This window comes from Setaria viridis, chromosome 4, assembly GCF_005286985.2.
Source record: "Setaria viridis chromosome 4, Setaria_viridis_v4.0, whole genome shotgun sequence".
In the NCBI taxonomy this organism is placed as follows: domain Eukaryota; kingdom Viridiplantae; phylum Streptophyta; class Magnoliopsida; order Poales; family Poaceae; genus Setaria; species Setaria viridis.
The window spans coordinates 37,862,913-37,883,058 of record NC_048266.2 but is presented as its reverse complement, the minus strand read 5'-3'; the positions used below and the strand labels follow the sequence as shown (position 1 = coordinate 37,883,058).

The following is a 20,146-nucleotide window of genomic DNA, read 5'->3' as shown; positions in this document are numbered from 1 at the left end:
AAGCTTTTGTCATTTCAACTACTTGTCGAAGTATCCTGTGGTATTTTCTTGAAGCTCAAAGGTTTTAGTTAGCTGGTCGAGATACATACAACTTAATATGCCGTCAAAGTGGTACTGACATGTATCGCTTCTTATTTTTGCCGACAAGACTTAAGCTTTATGGTGAACTTGTCGATGCAACTCAGTACGTAAAATATCGACTATCAAATCTCGATCACCTTTTGAAACAGCTACATATGCATGGCTTCTTGCTTCCTTGTCATACAGGCCGTAGCAGTCGTGATGCAAGTCTAATTTTTACTTGCTGCACTTACCTACCTCAGCTAGCTTGTCCTGTGAAAGTAATCAACCCGGCCGATCGATAAACCTGATCAGATCAGGCTCGGAGTGCAGGTCAGCATTGCTTTTGCCGCAAATGCATGGGATTGTTTTTTGTTTGCTTTGCGTGGACGCGAGCAGTGCATGTGGAAACCATCTCCATCGCAACTGCTACTTTGGAGAACATTCCCTTGTCCTCCCCTGGGTGAAAGGCCCCAAGAGGTAGCCTCCAAGCCAACCAGCCCATCTCCTCGCACGCCCAGCACCGCCCATCTCCAAACCAAACCAAATCCAACCTAATCAACCCATAAAAACGCATGTATATATATATAAATGGCTTGACGTAGCAACTATGCAAACTATAGCTTTCGGCCACTGAATATCCACATCATACACATTGTGTACAGACAAGTCTTCACTTGCATGCCAAGCCTTTATTTGGCTATACTGGCCAAAAGATGAGAGCACTGAGCAACTAGCACCTTCATTAACAATAATACAGACACAGGTGCCTTTCTTTTTGGTCTGGTGACACTGTTCAGATTAGTACCACTGGTACTGCCATCTGGATCCCAATTAACAAGGCCCAATGTAACAGTTGGATGGGGGCAGGAAAGACCTAACGGTACAGGTCAGGGCTTCTGTAGATAACATAAGAAATGGGGCAGAAATGACCAAATTCTCCAGCTAAACATACAGTAACGCACACACATGTCTCGTCTTACCACCAGACTGGATGCGGTTGCTGAATAAAACTGTAGCTGCAAACAGGCCGGGTCATATGCTGTTCTGCCAGTTAACTACTGGTGCAATCACCAGATGTACTGAAATAGTGCTCCATCAGTACTACTCCTACTACACATGTGACTGATTTTTTTTACACTGTCTTTGCATGTGTGCACAGTCCAATAATAACCTCGGTAAAAACTTAAAGCGGACAGAGAACAGTGATTTTGTGCGAGCATGGTCCAAACTTGTGGACCGAGGTGAGACCTACCACAATTTTCAGCGACAGCGGCGCCGGGGCGTCTAGCCTGGCTTAGGTGAGAGAGAGAGAGAGAGTGGAGGCATGATCTTCTTCTGTGATTGGCATGGAGATGGATGGAGAGGTTGGTTGGTATAAAAGAATCTGGGCTGGACTGGAGCACATCCAACTGCTCCAGACAAAATCCAATTCACAAGTGAAAACCTAGAAAAATCAGGAGGGAGAGAGAGAGGCACGCTTGTAGTTGTATTGCTTTGCTTTTCTCCCCTAGCTTTGTCTCCCTCTCTCTCTACTTCTCTAGGTTCTTGTTGCTGAATACAGCTGACTGGAGTGGGCTTCTGCAATACTGGGACTGGGAATAAAACGGTGTGATTCCCTGCCAATTTCCCTCTCCATCTATCTAGTTTCCATCCATCCATCCATCCATCCATCTGTCTATCCGGAGCCAAAGTCCACAGTGGTGGTGCATGAGGGGCCTAGGAGAATATCACACAGAGCCTACACATGAGGCTTGCAGGACGAGTCTCTCAGCAGCTCGTGGCTTCGTCCAACCCAAGGGAGGGGAATTTTTTTTTGAAACTTCAAGGGAGGGGAATGAGTGAGGTCTTTGGTAACATTTCATTTCTTTTTGCCATTGGTGGCTATGGGTGGTGGAAAGCATTCCACTAAGCATTTTTATATTGGCAGATATTATATATTGCAAAGTGCAATTTTTTTGTCCCAACAAAGTCCTAAACTACTTCATGCATCATAAAATTTTTTGATTGCATATATGTACATCTAAAATGGCTCTCATATCTTTTTTAAAAAAAAACAGGCTGTCATCTATGCCTTTACAGTGTGCACAAGAAATAAGAAACAAATAAATAAGAATAGATAACCGTTGGGTAGTAGTAGGAGTAAGTGGTGGTGACAACAAAAAAAGAGGGCAGGCACGCCGTCCCCTTCCCACCTCTATAAAATCCGGCTTCTCCCCCTTGCTTCTATCTCACTCTTCCACTGTTCTCCCCTACCTCAGCCGCCCACACGCCTTTAGCAGCTTCTCCAGCCTCTCCTCTTCTCTTGGCGCTCGTCGCCAAGATTTGCTCCGAGTCCTCTTTCCAGCTCATGCATCTGCGTCTCTGCTGGCTCCGCCGTTTCCTGACGCCGATCGATCGATCTCCATCGAGCTTCTGAGATGTGGAAGACGTTGACGCCATGGAGGTAGCTCGCCGAGAGCCAGGTTTGGTCGACCACGATCGGCTCGTGTGTGCCTGGCTCCCTGTATGCCACACATGTATCCCAACCCGTGGCGTGATTGGATGCTGTGGGTGGCGTGCAAGGAGCCAAGCATGCAGAACAGGCCATGATCATCTCCTCCCCATCTTCTGATCTGCTAGTTTTTTTGGGTGCTTTTGGAGATGCTGATGCACATATTTCATGCTGTTATATCCGTATGCTTTCCTGTGCCTGTTTGGTTTTGAATTGTTTCTGCAGGGGGCAGAATTAAGGATTCAATTTCGGGGAAAAGGTTTGTGTTGCTCCTCTTCAAGCTTGACCCAAATCATTCAGAGAGGGTTTACAAATCTCATCCATTTTCATCCTAAAATAAAACATCTGCTTTTCCTCTTGCTTATTTACATGGCTTCGATCGATCTTGCAGATTCTGAGTGTTAGCTTTTTTGATTTCCGTCGAGTTCATAGAAACAGCTAAGGAAAACATTGAAACTTCGTTGGATTCTAGTTATTAGGCATCCGTTCTTTGCTAGATGTAGTCCATTAGATCACCGATCTGAGCTAGAATTCCTTGATTCTGCTTGTTTTAATTTGTTGTCTCAACCTTGGCGACGGGAATTTAAGTTGTAGATGTGCAAGTCTTTTTTGTAATTTAGTTCTTGAATTCTCGTCTGGACCCAGTGTGGAACTGAAACGGACGTAGCTGTATTTCATCTGGGAAAACTGACACGTCCTTCAAATTTCCGCTGCAAATAGCCAGGTGTACGCTAACGGATACAAGCTTCCGTTACTACTCACCAATAGTCTGTTTTGACTGAGAAATTCGAGGACATGTAAGCTGGACCTTCATCAGTCCAACGATCCTTTTAATTTTGTGCTCAAATATGTTTTCCGTTGTGTTGTACGTATTCCCAACTGCGATTAATAATTTAAAGTTTCCTTGTTCTTATCATATGCTTCAAAACTCTCTTTTTTGGTGAAAGAATAGGCCATGTCTTTTAGACATAATCATTCATTCTCTCCCTTTGGATGAAATTTATGTGTACTCTACTAAGTTCTAAATGGTAACACAAACACAACCAATATGGAGTAAACCGTAATGTAGTACCGGTAGGTTGTAACTCTGATTGATATGTTTGTAAGTTGGGGTCTCTCCAAAGTCCAAAGTAGTTATTCCAAGGCATGCCAACAAATGTATACGGCTTGAAACAAATGCAAACAAATCTAAAGTTTCAAATCACAAATGCATACGATTTCCGCTTTTATACTAAGTTACGTTGCAATGTGGTTTCTCCATGTTTTGTACCATGATGATTGATACTTCCATACATCAAACTAAACCGCAGGGTCACTACGAAATAAACCACATTATTGAGTTTAATTCGTCTTGCCGCCATTATTTGTATTTATGTACACAAAAATAAAATTTGAGACATGCACACATGCGTACCATCAGTTCCTGTATATGCCTTGAATCTAATTATATTGAATCTACAAAAATAAAATTTGAGTCATACAGCTCTAGTAGCCCTTTGTTTGAGTCAGATACTCAGAGCTCTTCATGCATCAACTCTCTTTTGTTTTGGCATCTAATATTTTGGGCAGTATAATAATATATAGGGCGCATGAACAAAGGGTCTGCACTTTTCAGAGGAGGTGCTTTTGGGACTTGAAGGAATAAAGAGCAAAGGTGTACGTACGTGCACGGTGCGGTCTCTGACTCCATGTTGTGGTGTGTGCAATGCATAGATAATGTGCCTCTGGTACAAGCTGTTCAGAGCTAGCAGCCAAGTACGGAGTACGTGCTGAAACTGAAAGAGATACCCCCAGACTCGGATGGATTCTGCAGGACGCTGGACGCCATGCAGCGGTACCAGTATTCCGCGTCTGATAACTCAACTTCGTACACCTAGCTTGTTGGTGAAAGACGAAGGTTCAGACAAAATTCTCTAAGCATCTCTCAGCTACACTATCTGTGCATTTGCATGGTTGGCAAATCCCTAAGCATGAATGAATGTAACCAAGAATCTCCAGTGACTCTGAAGGAAGAAGTGTGACTACGTTGGTTTGGAAGTTAACCAAGATTCTCCAAGATCGAGTTGCATGAAGAAGCTCCAAGCTTGACTGTGTTGAGTAGTGCTACGAAATTGGGAGCTGCAGGGAAAGTTGGCAGCATGCATGATCCATGATCCTCTGAACAGAATATATGTGCCTGTTCATGACATGACTATGTGGGCACATATAATATTTGATGATATAATTCTCTTCTCTACATGGCTATACACGGGCGAGAAGCGGCCCATGCCCTAGCCCGGCAGTCATCTCCATGCTCCTTGGCGATGGATGCTGGTGTGCGAGCCAGGCCAAACACAAGGCTCTTGTCTCGCAGGTCATTCGTGCCATGGCCACCCTTTTCCACTCCACCTGAGCTGAAAACGCATGTGGTGGTCCCCTCCCCCTCTGTGTGTGTGTGTGTGTGTGTGTGTGTGTGTGTGAGAGAGAGAGAGAGAGAGAGAGAGAGTTGCAGGGTGCAGAGGGAGGCTTTGGCTGTGGCGTTGTTGTCTTCTCGCTCAGTCGCTCACATACAGGGCAGCCGCAGCTGCTTTCTCGGCTTCCAAGAGAAGGCCTGCGAGATGTCGTCCAAAAGCGGTCGAAAGGGAAATTCCCTCGATCATCCCGTGTCTCCCCATCCCTATCACACTGCACCTCCCAAAAAGTCTCCGTCCTCTCTCTCTCTGACTCTATCTCTCTCTCACACGCTGATGCGTCTCCGTGCGTAGATCGATCGACACGTCGTCAGTGTATGCTTATCAACAACGAGTCGTAGGATTCATGGATGGACGGATTATTGCTTGGGACGAGCAAGAGCAAGAGAGCAATGGACCACCAAAGCAACAAACCGTCCACTGTGCTCTATGTCTGTTCCCTTGTGTCCCCTACCTGCTGGGCGTACGATACATGCATGCGTCCAATATCCAGGCCCTGCTCGTGCTCAATGCTCATGCACGCCATGTACTAGCCCATCTCCCATCTCTTTCCAAAACTCCAGACCTGGTGGCAGCATAGTCCCTCAAAAAATCGCCGACTTCGATCCAATAGGAAGCATGCGTGCATGCATGTGTTCAAGAGCTTAACTAACTAGGGCGCCAAAACACTCCAATTAATCAATCATTAATGTGCAAATATAGTGCTTGTTTCTTCTTAATCAAAGTGTGCCATTAGTACTTTCTTGCATTATTTGATCATTTACATACTTGAGAGCTTAGCATCAATTCATGGGGCTTATAGTTTAGCTGATGGCACACTTGACATCAATTTATGGGTAGGCCTTCTATTATTAATACCCCGTACTTCGTAGTGTCCTCTCACAAACCTAATAGGTCATTTCTATTCAGAACTTAGTTTAGCTGATGTCTATCTAGCTATATATAGGGCTGATGCTGATTGGCCATCAATTTATGCTGATTGACCATTCTAGTCTGAACCGTACAGTACGTCTCTTTATCACCAACTGTATCTAGATACAGATAGGAGCACGGACCACCCTGGGCTCACCACGGATCGATCACTACAGTTCACTACTACATGCACGTAGCTAGCTAGGTACAGTCAGAAGCTCATGGCCTAAACAAAACTCTACATATTATGCATTGTAATTACAGTGTAGAAATTATCTTTCCTTAGCGCCTTTTAGTTGATGCATTCATCATTTTTACGGAAGCTTTTTGGAGTACCGAAGACTGTTAACTTCTTATTATCAGGACAATGCTATCTTGTGAATGCTCACCCTATAGGTAACTTCAAGAAATAGTTTTACATTGGGGGGGGGGGGGGGGGAGGGGCGGGGGGGGGCTGATCTCATTTGAATAGCTGGGGGAATTAAATTAAGCCGACATTCAGGGTTAATGAATGGACAAACAGGATAGTTCAAGTTCAAGGTACCAAAATAAACCCCTCTTTTCATTTTGTATATGTTTGGCAAATGCATAGGAAAGGTATGTCCATTCATCTCTCACAAGATTTTCACCACCATATCATTCAATTTTCTAACCATTGTATCGAAATCTAATAACCATCAAATTGTACTTTTTCAAAAAAAAAATAATTTTGTACCTGGAACATTTGAGTTATCTGGGTGGATCAATATCTTTCTGTACCGGACCATAGCAAATAAAACATATGGCCATTCAAGAAAAGCCACTTTGAATGGTCAATTTATACACCACCAGCAACAACACCTAATGGCCGTGATCATGCTTGCTTGTGTGCGCGCAGATCTTTTCATCTACATACCCAACACAGTATTATTGTCAAGTGTGCCAACCAAATGGGTGCAATCATCAGCTCACCCGTGATTCCTGCCATTTGTTTTCCAATAAAAATGCCTACGTGTGCCTTTCATGGACAGGAGAAGATCAAACCCTGATCTCAGCTATCATTCTTGAAGGTGGTCATCAAAGAATTGCTATCACTACACTAAAAAGAACACTTGAGGGCACAATTTGTTTGCGTTTCCGGACAAAGCCAAGGACAAAGAACACGACTTTATGCCTCTAATTAAGATACAGAATGAGCTCATGCATCAAGAACTGGTCAAAGATAGAAGATTATATTTCAAAGCATGCACTACATGTTGAGTGGAGCGGCACTATTTTTATCTGCAATATATGTAGATTAATCCAAGAGCTAGCATTGCTTTGCTTGGACCAATGGGCATCATGAACGGATGCATTCTTCTTTCCCGGACACACTGTTTCATGCAAAAAGAGAAAGCGATGCTACCTGATACGGAAGAAGCATGCATATGCCCGGGGCTGCCGGGCAGTCCCTATAGAATCTATCATTGCATGCTTCAGCAGCTTTATTTTGGCTCTGATAATGTAGGAGCAAAAGCTACTTAATTGCTAGCTGATTTCTTTTTATCAAGGAGAAAAGAACTCCCCAAAGCTAGCTACCAGCGGGCAGTGGAGGAGCCAGATGCCGATTGCCGAAAGCCCCCAGTCCTTCCTGTATTGCCGGGCGCTCTGCTCGCTTTCTGCGGCTGAGCCCTCACACTCACTCATGGTGGCACGCAGGCAGACAGGCCCAGCGCACCAACCAGGCAACCAGAGCAGGGCCCCGCCGTCCCTGTGACCGAGATCACGGCGCCACGCCACCAATCACGTACTCTTCCGGGAAGAAGGCGTCTCGTCTCGCCTCGCCTCCGTGTACGGCGTGCAGGCCGGGCGGGCACGGGCCGGGCATAGTGGCGGCGACGGCGAGTGCCGAGGCAGGGACGGAGGACACTGCCGGCCTGCCGGCCGGCCGGTCACTGGTGCCTGTGGCCGCCAGGCCAGCCAGCCGGCCGCGGCCTTGCACGCATCATGATGCTGCCGCCGCCGCTGCCTGCCTGCCCGATCCAAGGGCCTGCGCGCGTGTCGGCCGCCGGCGAGACACCGGCAGCCGGCCGGCCTCTGCGGTGACCTAACTTCCACTGCAGCTCGATCGATCGGGGCCTGCACGCTTTGTGCCCTCGGCGTGCGTGCCTCAATGCAGCTGCGCTCGCTGTGCCAACAGGAACTGATCACAAGACACACAGAAGCTCCGGCCGAAGTACAGAGCACTAGAGAGAACAGAACACGTCGTGTGCAGGCGTCCCAACTCTGTAATAACGCCGTTGCTCATGAACAGGCTATGACTACGAGTAGAGTTGACACTAGGATGCTGCATTGCTACCTGACAGTGACTGAATCTGCACTTCATATATATACACTTATACAGTCATACAGATACTAACAACTCTTTTTCTGAATGTACAGACAATAAAAGGTTGAAACGAGCAGATTTCCATTTCTTTACTTCAGAAGTCGATTCTGTCTCTGAAGCTATAACCAATTTTTTTCATCCACTATAACCGGGGAGAAGCACATCTATACACACCAAAATCACATCCACCGAAAAGGAATTCTCGCCTATGCTACATCCAATTTGCACTAGCTACACGGTCGCAGTTGCATCCAGCCTCGTCGCCGATCATCAGTCGCGCTCCGATATCGCTGTAAAGGTGATGGAGGTCCGCGTCGTCTCTCCAGACGACAGCGGGGACGAGCGCGCCATGATGGAGGTCAGCAGCGTCGACGACGTGGCCCTGCTCCGGAGCTTCAGGTCCCTGAAGTCCCTGATCACGTCGGGCTTGCTGATCATCTCAGTGTCCACGTCCGCCTCGCCTTTCAGCATGGCGACCACCGCTGACATGCCCGGCCGCCGCTTCGTGAAGTCCTGGGTGCAGAGGAGCCCGACCTTCAGGAACCTGCAGGCTTCGTCGACGTCCAGATCATCGCCCAGAGAACTGTCTATGATCTTCTCTAGATTCCCCTGGTCGTAGTATCTCCATGTCTGCAAAGTGGATAAGAAGTGTTTTGTTCAGAAATCAATTTGAAGCACCAACATTCATATCAACTGGATTTCTTTTGTATACTATTTGTACTAATAGCACGCGATATATACCTTCTCAAGAAGAATCTGATCATCATAGGGCAATTTCGTATCAGTATTGCATCTTCCACTAACTATTTCAATAAGAAGAACGCCATAGCTGTAGACATCTGCCTTCCGTGTCACTTGTCCTCGAATTGCATATTCAGGAGCCAGGTAACCTCTGCAAGCAAAACTACAATGTGAGGAATGTAATACGAGCGCCACAAATACCATTTTGAGTGATGACACAATAGTTAGATTTCGTTCTTTTCGTTGCACTCCTTGATCAGATTAGATCAATGAAACCTAAGGTAACTCTGAACAATTCTAGTAACCAATGCTTCTCACAACTAGGTAAAGGACCATTAGAACCAGCACCAGCGCAAATGTAGGGGTGGAGAACAGAAGTTATAAGAGAACATATATCAACAAGATGTAAGGCAACAACAATAATTTTCACTTACAGAGTTCCTGCGACTCTTGTGCTAACATGTGACACATCCGAAGGTAGAAGCTTTGCCAGACCAAAATCAGATATTTTTGGCGTAAGATCCGTATCAAGAAGAATATTGCTCGCCTTGATGTCGCGGTGGACAATGTGAGGGCGGACACTATCATGGAGGAATGTCAATCCCTGGGCAACACCGATGCAAATATTTACTCGAGCCCTCCAGTTGAATTGGATGCTGCTATGCCCTGAACCTATAACAAGGCATGAGGCAAGCACGAGAATGTTACAACATCTAAACATTTCATCTTGAGAAAGGAACAGCACTCCAGAAAACAATATCATGGATTCAGTGTAAAGAGAAACTACCTAGAAGGGTATGTGCAAGGCTGTTGTTTTCAAGATATTTGTAGACAAGGATCCTGTGGTTCCCTTCTACACAGCAGCCATAGAGTTTGACAAGATTCTCATGTGCTACATCGGAGATTGCAAGAAGCTCATTAAGAAACTCCTTTGCACCTTGTCTAGAATGCAAAGACAGAACCTTTACGGCAATAGCTGTTCCATCCCTGAGCGTTCCCTGCAGTGGTAAGCTGGTTTCAGACACCAATAATGTATTCTGGTCTACCATCAAATTGACTAAGGTTCTGCTATTACCTTGTAGACAGGACCATAGCCTCCCTCACCAATCTTATTGGTTTGGTCAAAATTGGATGTTGCTCTAGCCAGTTCCCTGTAGCTGTATCTCGTTATATTCTCAGAACCAGTGAAGTCTGTCGAAGTAAGTCTTAAGTGTCAGAAAGGCAATTCAAGTGGTGAATTTCCACATAACCGTAGTGTAAGAGATCTTACAAACACTAGATGGATCATCTTGTTGTTGGGGCCCCTTTTTCCTCTTGAAAAAGTGAGAAAAACAACTCATTGCTGACGGGTTTCAAACTCTCAGTGCACACCGTTGTGCTGTGTTTCATTTAACTTAGATGGCAGTTCAGTATCTATAAGCGAATTTCATCGACATTCAGCAGCAGCCATCATATCCTGAAACATGAGGACATGAACAGAGGCCATGGTTATGTAAGTAGTAGTATACACAATGTACTAGGCAACTATCTACATATCCTTGCAACCATTAATTGGACTTAATTTGGGCAAAATTTATTTCCGCACCACTGTGGGAGTATATTGTACTTTGCAGATAATGGAAGTTCATGGAAAAAGCCAGAAACTGAACGCCAGTAGAGATAATACAAAATGTATATTGGCAAAAAAATATTTCCCCATAATCGCAGTAACTGAAGACTGAAAAGGATATATGATGTATGCTTCTAATAACAAAACCTCAACCAGAAACCTACTGTACATAATTTATATGATGTCATTGTGCATTGCAGTTAGGAAAAAAAAGTAGGTGGCATAGTTAGACTTGTAGAGTAACCATGGGAATTTTATTTGCTTCACATGGCCCAAGCGCGTCAAAATCTCAATTTTGTTCTAATAGATATAACCACAGAGAGGTTGTTGCAATGCTCTTGATTTCCATGTGCCTGCATAGACTGTCGACACAGCAACTGATTCTTCTATGCTAAACATATCATAATTGCCAAACCAGCAATTAGTGATAAGTTAAAATTGTGGCTGAGTAGTTTACCTTTGTAATTTTCTTTTACTCTTTTTGGGCTTGCAGCCTCTCACATCCTTTACACACATATATAAAAAATATAGGTAGGGGAATCCCCTGCTGATTCTCTCAAAAAAATATATCATAATTCCAGGCTTCCAGTTTCCTGAGTCCTATTGACCGCATAATTTACAATTCACTTCAAGCAAGAGCAGGAGCAAGAAAACCCTTAGTGCGCAAAGCAGAGTTTTCAGCTCCCATATCCTAAGCTCCTAACTTAATCAGAAACTTCATGTTACCAAAAAGTAGTACATGCATATGATGTGATACGTGCGTGGCAGATCAATAAGAAACTATCCTAGGTTGTATCATTGGAGTTTCTTATTTCTTTCACAAGGTCCGAGCACTTTAAATTTTGTTTTTTATTCTCACTCTTGGTATGCATGTGCACGCATGAACTACCTCCGTATGACCATACCTATCTTTTCCATGCCATTTAAATCATAATTCCATGCTTCCTGATTCCTAAATCCCGTTGACAACATAATAAACAATTCACTTGAAGCATGACAGGAGCAGGAAAACCACTGATGCACAAACGAGTGCTTCCAGCACCCATGGTCTCATACCCTATCGCCAATTCACAAAGGAACTAGCACGTCAGCACAGGCAAGATCATCGAACCTTACCGATGATGTCCATTGAGCGGAAACGCTGGTATTTCAACCGTAGCACCGATTCAGGTGACAGTTATAATACGATCAAAACATTGACGATAATACTGAGTATCATGCCCCCCCCCCTACCTCCCGCCCCGACGCCGCCAGGTCCGGCGATGCCGCCCACGCTCCTCCGCCACCCGCGTCCACCCCACCCCATGTCCCGCGGTCTAGGCCCCACGTCTACTCTGCGGCCTCGTATCCTCCCCCCTCCCCCTGGCATCCCCCCACAGACCCAGCTGGTCTGTGGAGGGAGTCACCACCGCCGCTGCCGCCGTCCAGATCCGTCCTTCCCAATCACCTCGACAACATCGCCATTCCTGCCACACCCATCTCCATCCAGAATCCGCCCTCCTACGCAGATATTGTCCGTCGGGCCCAGTTCCGCCACGCCAAAATCCGCATCGACCCCGCCAAGATCCGCCACGCCACCCCCTCAGATCCACCATATCCATCCCCTACAGAAGCTCCTTCTATGTCGTGCCACCCCACCTCTTTGCCAGCCGCGTCCGCCGGGCACCGCGCCGCATACCAAGATCCGCCTTTACTACTCCCCGCAGAAGCTCATTTTACGCCGCGCCCACCCACCACTCTGCCTACCACGTCAATGCACAACGCGATGGGAGCCTGCGCCATGCCGCTCCATCGAGACTCGCGGCATCGCATCACCCTCCGGTGGCAAAAGTGCAGCACGGTGAGGACGAGCCAGGCTAGACCCGTGTGAAGGAGAGGCGATGGAGGCCACGCACAGAGCATTCAAGGTGGCGCCCGTCCCCGCTACCCACCTCCTCTGCTCAACCGGTGCAGAAGCATTCAAGAAGGAAACTCGCGGCCGGACCCCTCTCCAAAACTGCCTTCCACCTCCGAACGCAAGGCCGTTGCTTCAGTTGCCTGGCCCGAGATCACCACGCCAGCTCTTGCAGGGACCCCATCAGCTGCCTCCGCTGTCTCCGGCAAGGGCACAAACAAAGCTTCTGCCGCGCCACCGACCGCAACCGTAGCAACCCCAGCTCTGTTCAAGACAAACAAGGCCATGTTCCCCCTCGCCGCCAACCCCCTGGGCCACCACCTGCTGCTCCTCGCCGCCCTGCGAAGATGAGGGACTTCAGAGTCGGCGACATGGCGCTTAGGCCAGAGGAGGACAGGCTCCATGTCCCAACCTCTTTCGAGCTGGAGCGGGAGCTGCGGGACTGGGAGGGATGTGCTCTGGTCACCTGGGCCATGCGCGTCCCGCCCAACACCACGGTGCGTCACCTAGAGGAGGCCCTCATCGCTGATTTCAGGCTGCGCCCGGCGACGTCGACGTCACCAGGCACCGCCCTGAAGTGTTCCTTATCCGTTTCCAGAACAGGCGCAGCTCCGAGGAGGTCAACGCAAAAGGCAAGTTCAAGTGCCACAGCGCGGAGGTCTGCGTCTGCCCATGGCGAAGCCTCATGGGCGCCCTCGGTGCGGCGCTGTTCTACAAGGTGCGCATCGTCCTCGACAGCGTCCCGACGCACTCATGGTAGCCAAAGCTCGTCGAGAGGATCGTCGGCTGCACCTGCTCGCTTTAGTGTGTGGACACCAACCTCTTGCACCCAACAGACACCTGCGGGATTGAGCTGTGGGCTTGGACGGCCGACCCAAGCAGGATCCCAAAGGTCATGTGGCTAATCTTCACCACCGGAGCCCTGGATGCTTCTTCTTCCTCTGTGCAGGTCCTGGACACCCCCCCCTAATGGTGGCAGCGCGAAATCAAGCACCGGGTGAACATCCACATCTGGGAGATACACGACTCCTCCAATGTGTCGACCGACCACCACGACCCAGATGTCGCCGTGGGTGAACCAAAGAGGCGGCACCTCCCCTGGTATTGGGGCGTCAGGGATGGTGACCAGGTGCCGACAACCGCGTTTGAGTCGTTCCAGCACCCACCGCCCCCATGCGTACAAGAGCGGTGGAACGGGCGTGAGGAGGAGGATCGTCATGACCGTGCGCGTCGCGACCACATCGATGATCACCCAGACTTCCACGACGCCTTCGACGCCAACGGCCACAACGACGACGACGATCGTGACCATTGGCCACGCAACCCACGCGACCACGCACGGAGCCACAATGATGGCTATGGGTGCGGTCACGACACGACACGCGAGGAGCGGTCACGCTCTCCACGATGCCAGAGCCAGAGCTCTGGCACCTACGGGGGATGCCGCAGAGAAGCCACCATCGACGACGACACTCCAATGACACCTAAAGAGCTGGAAGCCCGAAGATAGAGAGACCTCAAGCTCCTGTTCTCCCTCAACGTCGCCACCATGGAGGATGCGGCCAAGAAGCTGCTCAACTTGCAGTCCAAACTGTAGCCGGCGGCGCAGGCCATCCTATCGCCTCGCCCACTGCAACAACTCTTCTCCAAGGCGGCAAAACTGGCAAAACACCCGGGAGACGAAGCCTGGTTCGATGTTGGGAGTGACAAGCAAGGCTACAAGGTACCATACACGCAATCTAACACAATGGTGTCTGCACGCCGTGTCTTCTACCGCATAAAAGAGAAACTACCTGCTCCCTCTTCCCCATCCATACAGGAGGTAGATGACGCCCTCGCCAATCTGCAAGAGGCGGCCGCCAAGGAACGCGAGCGCCTGCAGCACCAGCAGCAAAGGGATGGCAACGTCAACGTCGTCGCCGTCCAAGACCCGGTCAGCCCCCTAGGTGCTGTGGATGGTGACCTCAGCCTAGTCCAGGAGCTCACTACCAGAATGAACGGGCACCCGCAGCACCAGCAGGAGAGGTCCGGCACAAATGACGACAAAAGCAACGGCCACAGCAACCAGACCCTCCAGGTTCTGTAGTCCACCCCTCACTTAAACTCACATGCATCTCCTAGAGGAATCGTTGAGCTCTTCTCCACTTCGGATCAGGGAATCCTCCCAAATCCACCGCCTGCCCCAAGGAGGAAGGGTCGTCATCTCAAGAAGCCCACAGTGGAGATTTCAAGCCTGCGCTGCAGCAAACGGCAAGCTTGCAGCAAGATCAAACATCTTTCGGTGTAAGAAAGGACGAATCATGTTCTATGCCACCGCCTAGGCTACATCAAGGACGACACCACGCCGGCAGAGGATGCAATGAGGGACTTCATTGCCACCTTCTAGGGCCCATGACCCAGTTCATCATCAAGGCTATGACGGCGCTATTCCATCTTGATGACGAAGACCGAAGACCTTTGCAAGGCGACCAGCACTCTCATCAAGATTGGCGGCCCAGAAGCGATGGAAGCGCCGACGGAGATCAACAATGCGGCTTAGAATGAAGAAACCTTTGAGTTTTATCCTCACCATGTATTTTGTTCCAACCTTTGTAACGGCTCTCCAGTGCGTCCCTCCGCGCAGGGAGTTCAGTAGCGCCGGACTCATCCTACAAATTTCGTTTCTTTCATCTTCATGGTCTACTTTCAGAACTGCTGGCGGTGTAATATGCACATTTATTGCTTCTTTAATTGTTAGCGCTTCTTTACATCGGCAGAGCTTCAAGGTTCTTTCGCATGGCAGCTAACGATCTTGATATCTTATGTTGGAATGTTCGGGGACATAATTCGGAAGCGCGTCGATCGACCGTGCAGCAAGTACTTGCTTCATCCTCCTGCCACATCGTTTGTCTCCAGGAAACAAAGATGTCATCAATTGATGAGTGGCTAACTCTAGACGTGGGAGGGTTCAGGCTACGTAGCTTCACTTTTTTACCGGTGGGGGGAATTTCAGGTACACGGGGAGGCATTCTGATCCTATGGAACAATGACGTGGTGAACCTAGACTGCATCACGAAACGTGACTTCTCACTGTCCGCTACTGTGAACATAAAAGCGACTGCAACGTCTTCTTGCTAATGATAGTATACGACCCAACATGAGGCTACAATAAATCAACTTCCTACAGGAAATCAGAAGTTCAGCACCACAACAGGGCGTCAAATGGCTAATTCTCGGTGACTTCAACCTAATCTATAGAGCAAGAGATAAGAACAACTCAAACTTAAACCTCAACAGCATGTGAAGTTTTCGAGAAACTCGAAACACCTACAAGCTCAAAGAAAGTCACCTACAAAATAGGAAGTTCACCTGGAGCAATGAACGTTGTAACCCAATCTTAGTTCGTCTTGACCGAGTCTTCTGTAACGATGCCTGGGACTTGACCTTCTCGTCCCATGTACTGCAAGCCCTATCCACTTTGCTATCTGATCACTGCCTATTGCTACTATCCAACCAAGAGAGTCCACCGTGACCACGATATTTCAAATTTGAGAACTTTTGGCTCTCTATGCCGGGTTTCAAACAAGTGGTTCAAGATGCCTGGTCCTCTACAAACACCCACACAAACCCAGCACATCGTCTAAACTTCAAGCTTGCCAGGACGGCGCTGGCCTTGAGAAAATGGAGCAAGAAACTATCCTCAAAAGCGAAGCTTCAATTCCATATGGCGCAATCGGTCATCCTCCAGCTAGACATCGCACAAGAGTCACGAACTCTATCTGACGACGAGTTAGCCCCGCGTTCCAAACTGAAGAAAAGGATAATGGGCCTTGCGATTCTAGAACGACTATGTAAAAGACAGTGCTCTAGAATAACGAACCTCTCGCTAGGTGACGCAAACACACGTTTCTTCCACCTAAAGGTTAATTCTAGGAGAAGGAAGAATTTCATCACCAAACTTCAGAAAGAAAATGGTTGGGTAACAACGCAACAAGACAAAGCTGACATCGGCCAAACACACTTCGCCAACGTAACCGAGACAAGAAATTGACTTCAACTAGGACCTTCTCTCTTGGCCGTCCATCGATCTCTCCTCTCTAGATGCGGAATTCACAGAGGACAAAGTCAAAAGGGCGCTCAAGCTCATGCCCAAAGATAAGGCTCCGGGACCAGACGGTTTTACAATTAACTTTTTCCATAAATGTTGGGGCATAATTAGAGCAAAACTGATGAACATGATCAATGCTTTCCACAGCCTTCACCATGATTTATTCGATATCCTCAATTCGACCAACATAGTGCTAATACCCAAAAAGGAGGAAGGTGATTCTATCACGGACTTCAGGCCAATAAGCCTCATCCATGCTGTAGCAAAAATCATAACGAAGATGATGGCCCTAAGACTGCAACCATTCATGAACACGTTGATATAGGAGAGCCAGAGCGCCTTCATTAAAACAAGAGCAATACACGACAACTTCACGTATGTAAGAAGCCTCGCTCGGCGGTTCCACTCATCTAGAACCCCGTCTCTCATGCTAAAGCTAGACATATCCAAGGCTTTCGACTCCGTGCGCTGGGACTACCTGTTAGACCTTATGCATCGCTGAGGTTTCCCCCCGAGATGGAGAAGCTGGGTCATGACTTTACTAAGCACTGCCACATCCAAGGTTCTCATGAATGGCGCACCGGGAGAGAACATTCAGCATGGCCGAGGGCTCCGCCAAGGGAACCCGCTATCACCCCTCCTCTTCGTCTTAGCAATAGACCCGCTGCAAAAATGGCTTCACCTGGCGACCGAAAAGAGGACTCTATCAAAACTAAGAGGAAAAAGTGCTCGGCTATGCCTATCGTTATACGCGGACGGTGCAGTAATTTTTATCAATCCGACAGCCGCGGATGTTCAGAACATCAAAGAACTGCTAGACAAATTTGGCCGCGTCATCGGACTAAGCACTGACATTCAGAAAAGCTTGGTAGCACCCATATGTTGCAACAAGGTCGACCTGGATTCAATCCTAGCTTCCTTCCCGGCAGCTAGACCAAAAGGTCTGCATGCTTTGCCACTTACACGACGAAACACTATTATACCTGCTAACGCAATGCCGCTATGCTGTACGAGTCTGGGACAAAATATTTGAGTGGATGGCTGAACACATCCCGCCTAGATGAGATTGGTCTACATTTTCAGCCGGCAGCCAATGGTGGACACAAATAGGTTCAATGAGTGGAGCTCCCCTGAAGGGCTTAAGATCATTGATCATTCTCATGTCCCGAGAAATTTGGAAGGACCACAATGCTAGAGTTTTTCAACGCAAGTTCAAAAGCCTTGACCAACTACTTGGCAAAATCAAGGAGGAGGCGCGATGCTGGATTTTAGCGGGAGCAAGGCACCTAGGCTCTATCTGCATATGGAGGAGTGATTGCTTTTCGTTTCTGTTTTCACCCTCTCCTTTGTACATTTCAATTATACCTTTTTTCCTTGTTCTTTGGCTTAGGCCTTGCGTTTCTTCTCTATTAATTAATACAAGCCCGGCAATCTCCGCTGGGTATACGGTTTCAAAAAAAATACGATCAAATGCGGTAGGTTAGGTCCACTACAATATTTGTGCAAGTCAAACTGCCTCCTATAATAGTTAGATAGGCATCAACATCAGTCTCCTTTCCTAACAAACCATACATACTTTGGAAGAAAAAGGAATAAATATACTCCGTACGCGCTTCATTCTGTCAATAAACAATGGAGAAGACAGCCCCACCAAAAATGTGTCATCAGTAGACAAAAGAAGTATGTGTGCAATCTGTACGTCATTGCTTATCTAACTGATTGTTGTCCGTAATAAACAACCAGACCAAGAAAATACTCCGTACAGCAAAACAACCGATTGAAGCCCATGGCACTGAACAGTGACGCCTAGAAATATATGCGCTGGACTCCAATTGATTACTACAAGCAACATGATCGGGGTCCAATTTGCACATTTGTACTGAATCCCCGGCATGGTATCAGATTTGCATGTGTAAGGTTGACAAGCAGAGTCCGGATGCAAGCTAAAATCTCCTCAACTACTCTTATGAAACTGCTACTCATCGCTACTCGCTAGGCTGTCGGCAGACGATAAGTAAGTCGGTTAATCTTAGTGACTCGTCCTAACTTACGCGGCTTTGCTCGATCAGAGACGCAGAAGGAGCGATCGAGTCACCTAGCAGTCCCCTCTGCACAAGAAGGGAAACGCAACAGGCGGCAGCAAGAACCAAATGATTTGCGCACGCACGCAACCGGCCGGCAACACAAGGAAACAAAAGGCGAATCTTTTCGCCTCGAAATCCAACGAGGGAGCGAAACTCACCTGGAGCACAGCGGCGAGGTAGAGAGGTGGTGGATGCAACCGCCGAAGCGCAACCTCCCCCGCCGCGCGAACCGGGAGCCGCAGCCGCCGAATACCCACGCAAACAGCCCGCCGCAGCGAGTAACTTAGGCGGGCTCGCCGGGGAGCTTCCGGCTCCGGGGCCGCCGCACGGACAAGGGCGGGGAGGGAGGAAAGGGGGGTCCGTCGATCAAAGGCGGCGGCGGCCTTGGAAGTTTCTCCGGCTGGTCGAACGCGCAACGGAGGTGGGGATGGGAGGAGAGGACACCGGTCCGGAGCATGTTCTTAAGCGGAAGGCTGAAGGCAGCAGGCGTGGCTGGCGCAGTCAAGCCGTTGACTGGGCGAGCGGGCGGGCGGGCGGGCGAGCAGGCTGGCGGCTGGCCGGGACCGGGACGCGGGCTCGGGGACCGGATCGGTGGGTTTGGCGCGGCCGCGTCACCACCGCGGAAACCTCCGGCTCCGCCTTGGTGAGCTGGATGGAGGCTGTGGCCTGAATTCAGATTGACTTGGCTATAGTGTATACACCAACCTACCTAGTAGATACCAGTATTGAAAATTGAAGTGATCAAAGGTGCATTGCAACCTTGAAATTGTTAGTGATACGAACCTGGCAATGGCTAGATTTGAATGAAAGAATGCAGTAGGTGGCTGAAAGCTGTGTAGGTCCAGCAAGAACCGATATCCACTGCAGCACCGGTCGGCAGTGTCCTTGACTCGAGCTCGAGGGGAGAAAAGTCGCCGGAACGAATCGTGCCCCAGGCCCCAGGTCGATTCACTGTCGCTGCTCCCGGGACGAATACGACGTTGCCTGGCCGTCTCTCCGATCGATCTTATGGACGACGGGGAGCTTCGAGGAAGGCAATTGGTTACTGTAACCCTTTTTTTTTTATAGCACATGGTGCGTGTTTACCTGGCCTCTGGATGCGACGAGCGAAGGAAAGCACACGTTTCGTTGAGCCGTGGTCCTGTTCGGTTCCGGTATGCAGCGGCCGGCGGCGGCAGGGCAGACGACGACGACGCCTTTGGGAATTGGGAGTGTCGTCCGGCCAAACTAGAAACCATCGACCTCGTTAAGACCTTTGATCTTCCCTCACCTTCGCGTGCAGAATTCACACCAGTTTGCCATATCCTATATATATGCATCATCAAGCGCGTGCACGAGTGAATAAAAAAGGAGCAAATCGCCTTGGAACTAAAGAACCGATAGAGAGATCAGGTTCTTCCAGGAAGGCGATGCCTTTAAGCTTTGATCGACCGAGTCCGGCCAAATCATCTCGCTTGTAATCACACTT

At 48.5% G+C, this 20,146-nt stretch overlaps 1 protein-coding gene across 1 annotated transcript; it reads right to left on the bottom strand.

Moving 5' to 3' along the window:
* Positions 1–8,240: 8,240 nt before the first annotated feature.
* LOC117852598 (cold-responsive protein kinase 1) lies at positions 8,241–19,132 on the bottom strand. The gene is made up of 7 exons (XM_034734750.2): positions 18,837–19,132; positions 10,275–10,460; positions 10,080–10,195; positions 9,792–10,002; positions 9,439–9,676; positions 9,005–9,155; positions 8,241–8,893 (listed from the first exon to the last, which is right to left on the bottom strand). The coding sequence occupies exons 2-7, from the start codon at positions 10,342–10,344 to the stop codon at positions 8,534–8,536; spliced, it is 1,146 nt and encodes a 381-aa protein (XP_034590641.1). The 5' UTR covers positions 10,345–10,460; positions 18,837–19,132; the 3' UTR covers positions 8,241–8,533.
* Between the last annotated feature and the right edge of the window lie 1,014 nt (positions 19,133–20,146).

Excerpts from the sequence above, each read along its gene's own strand:
- LOC117852598 (XM_034734750.2), bottom strand. The coding sequence starts at position 10,344 with ATGAGTTGTTTTTCTCACTTTTTCAAGAGGAAAAAGGGGCCCCAACAA. Across the intron at positions 10,003-10,079 it reads GCTATGGTCCTGTCTACAAG|GGAACGCTCAGGGATGGAAC; the intron begins GTAATAGCAGAA and ends TTACCACTGCAG. Across the intron at positions 9,677-9,791 it reads CCTTGCACATACCCTTCTAG|GTTCAGGGCATAGCAGCATC; the intron begins GTAGTTTCTCTT and ends GCCTTGTTATAG.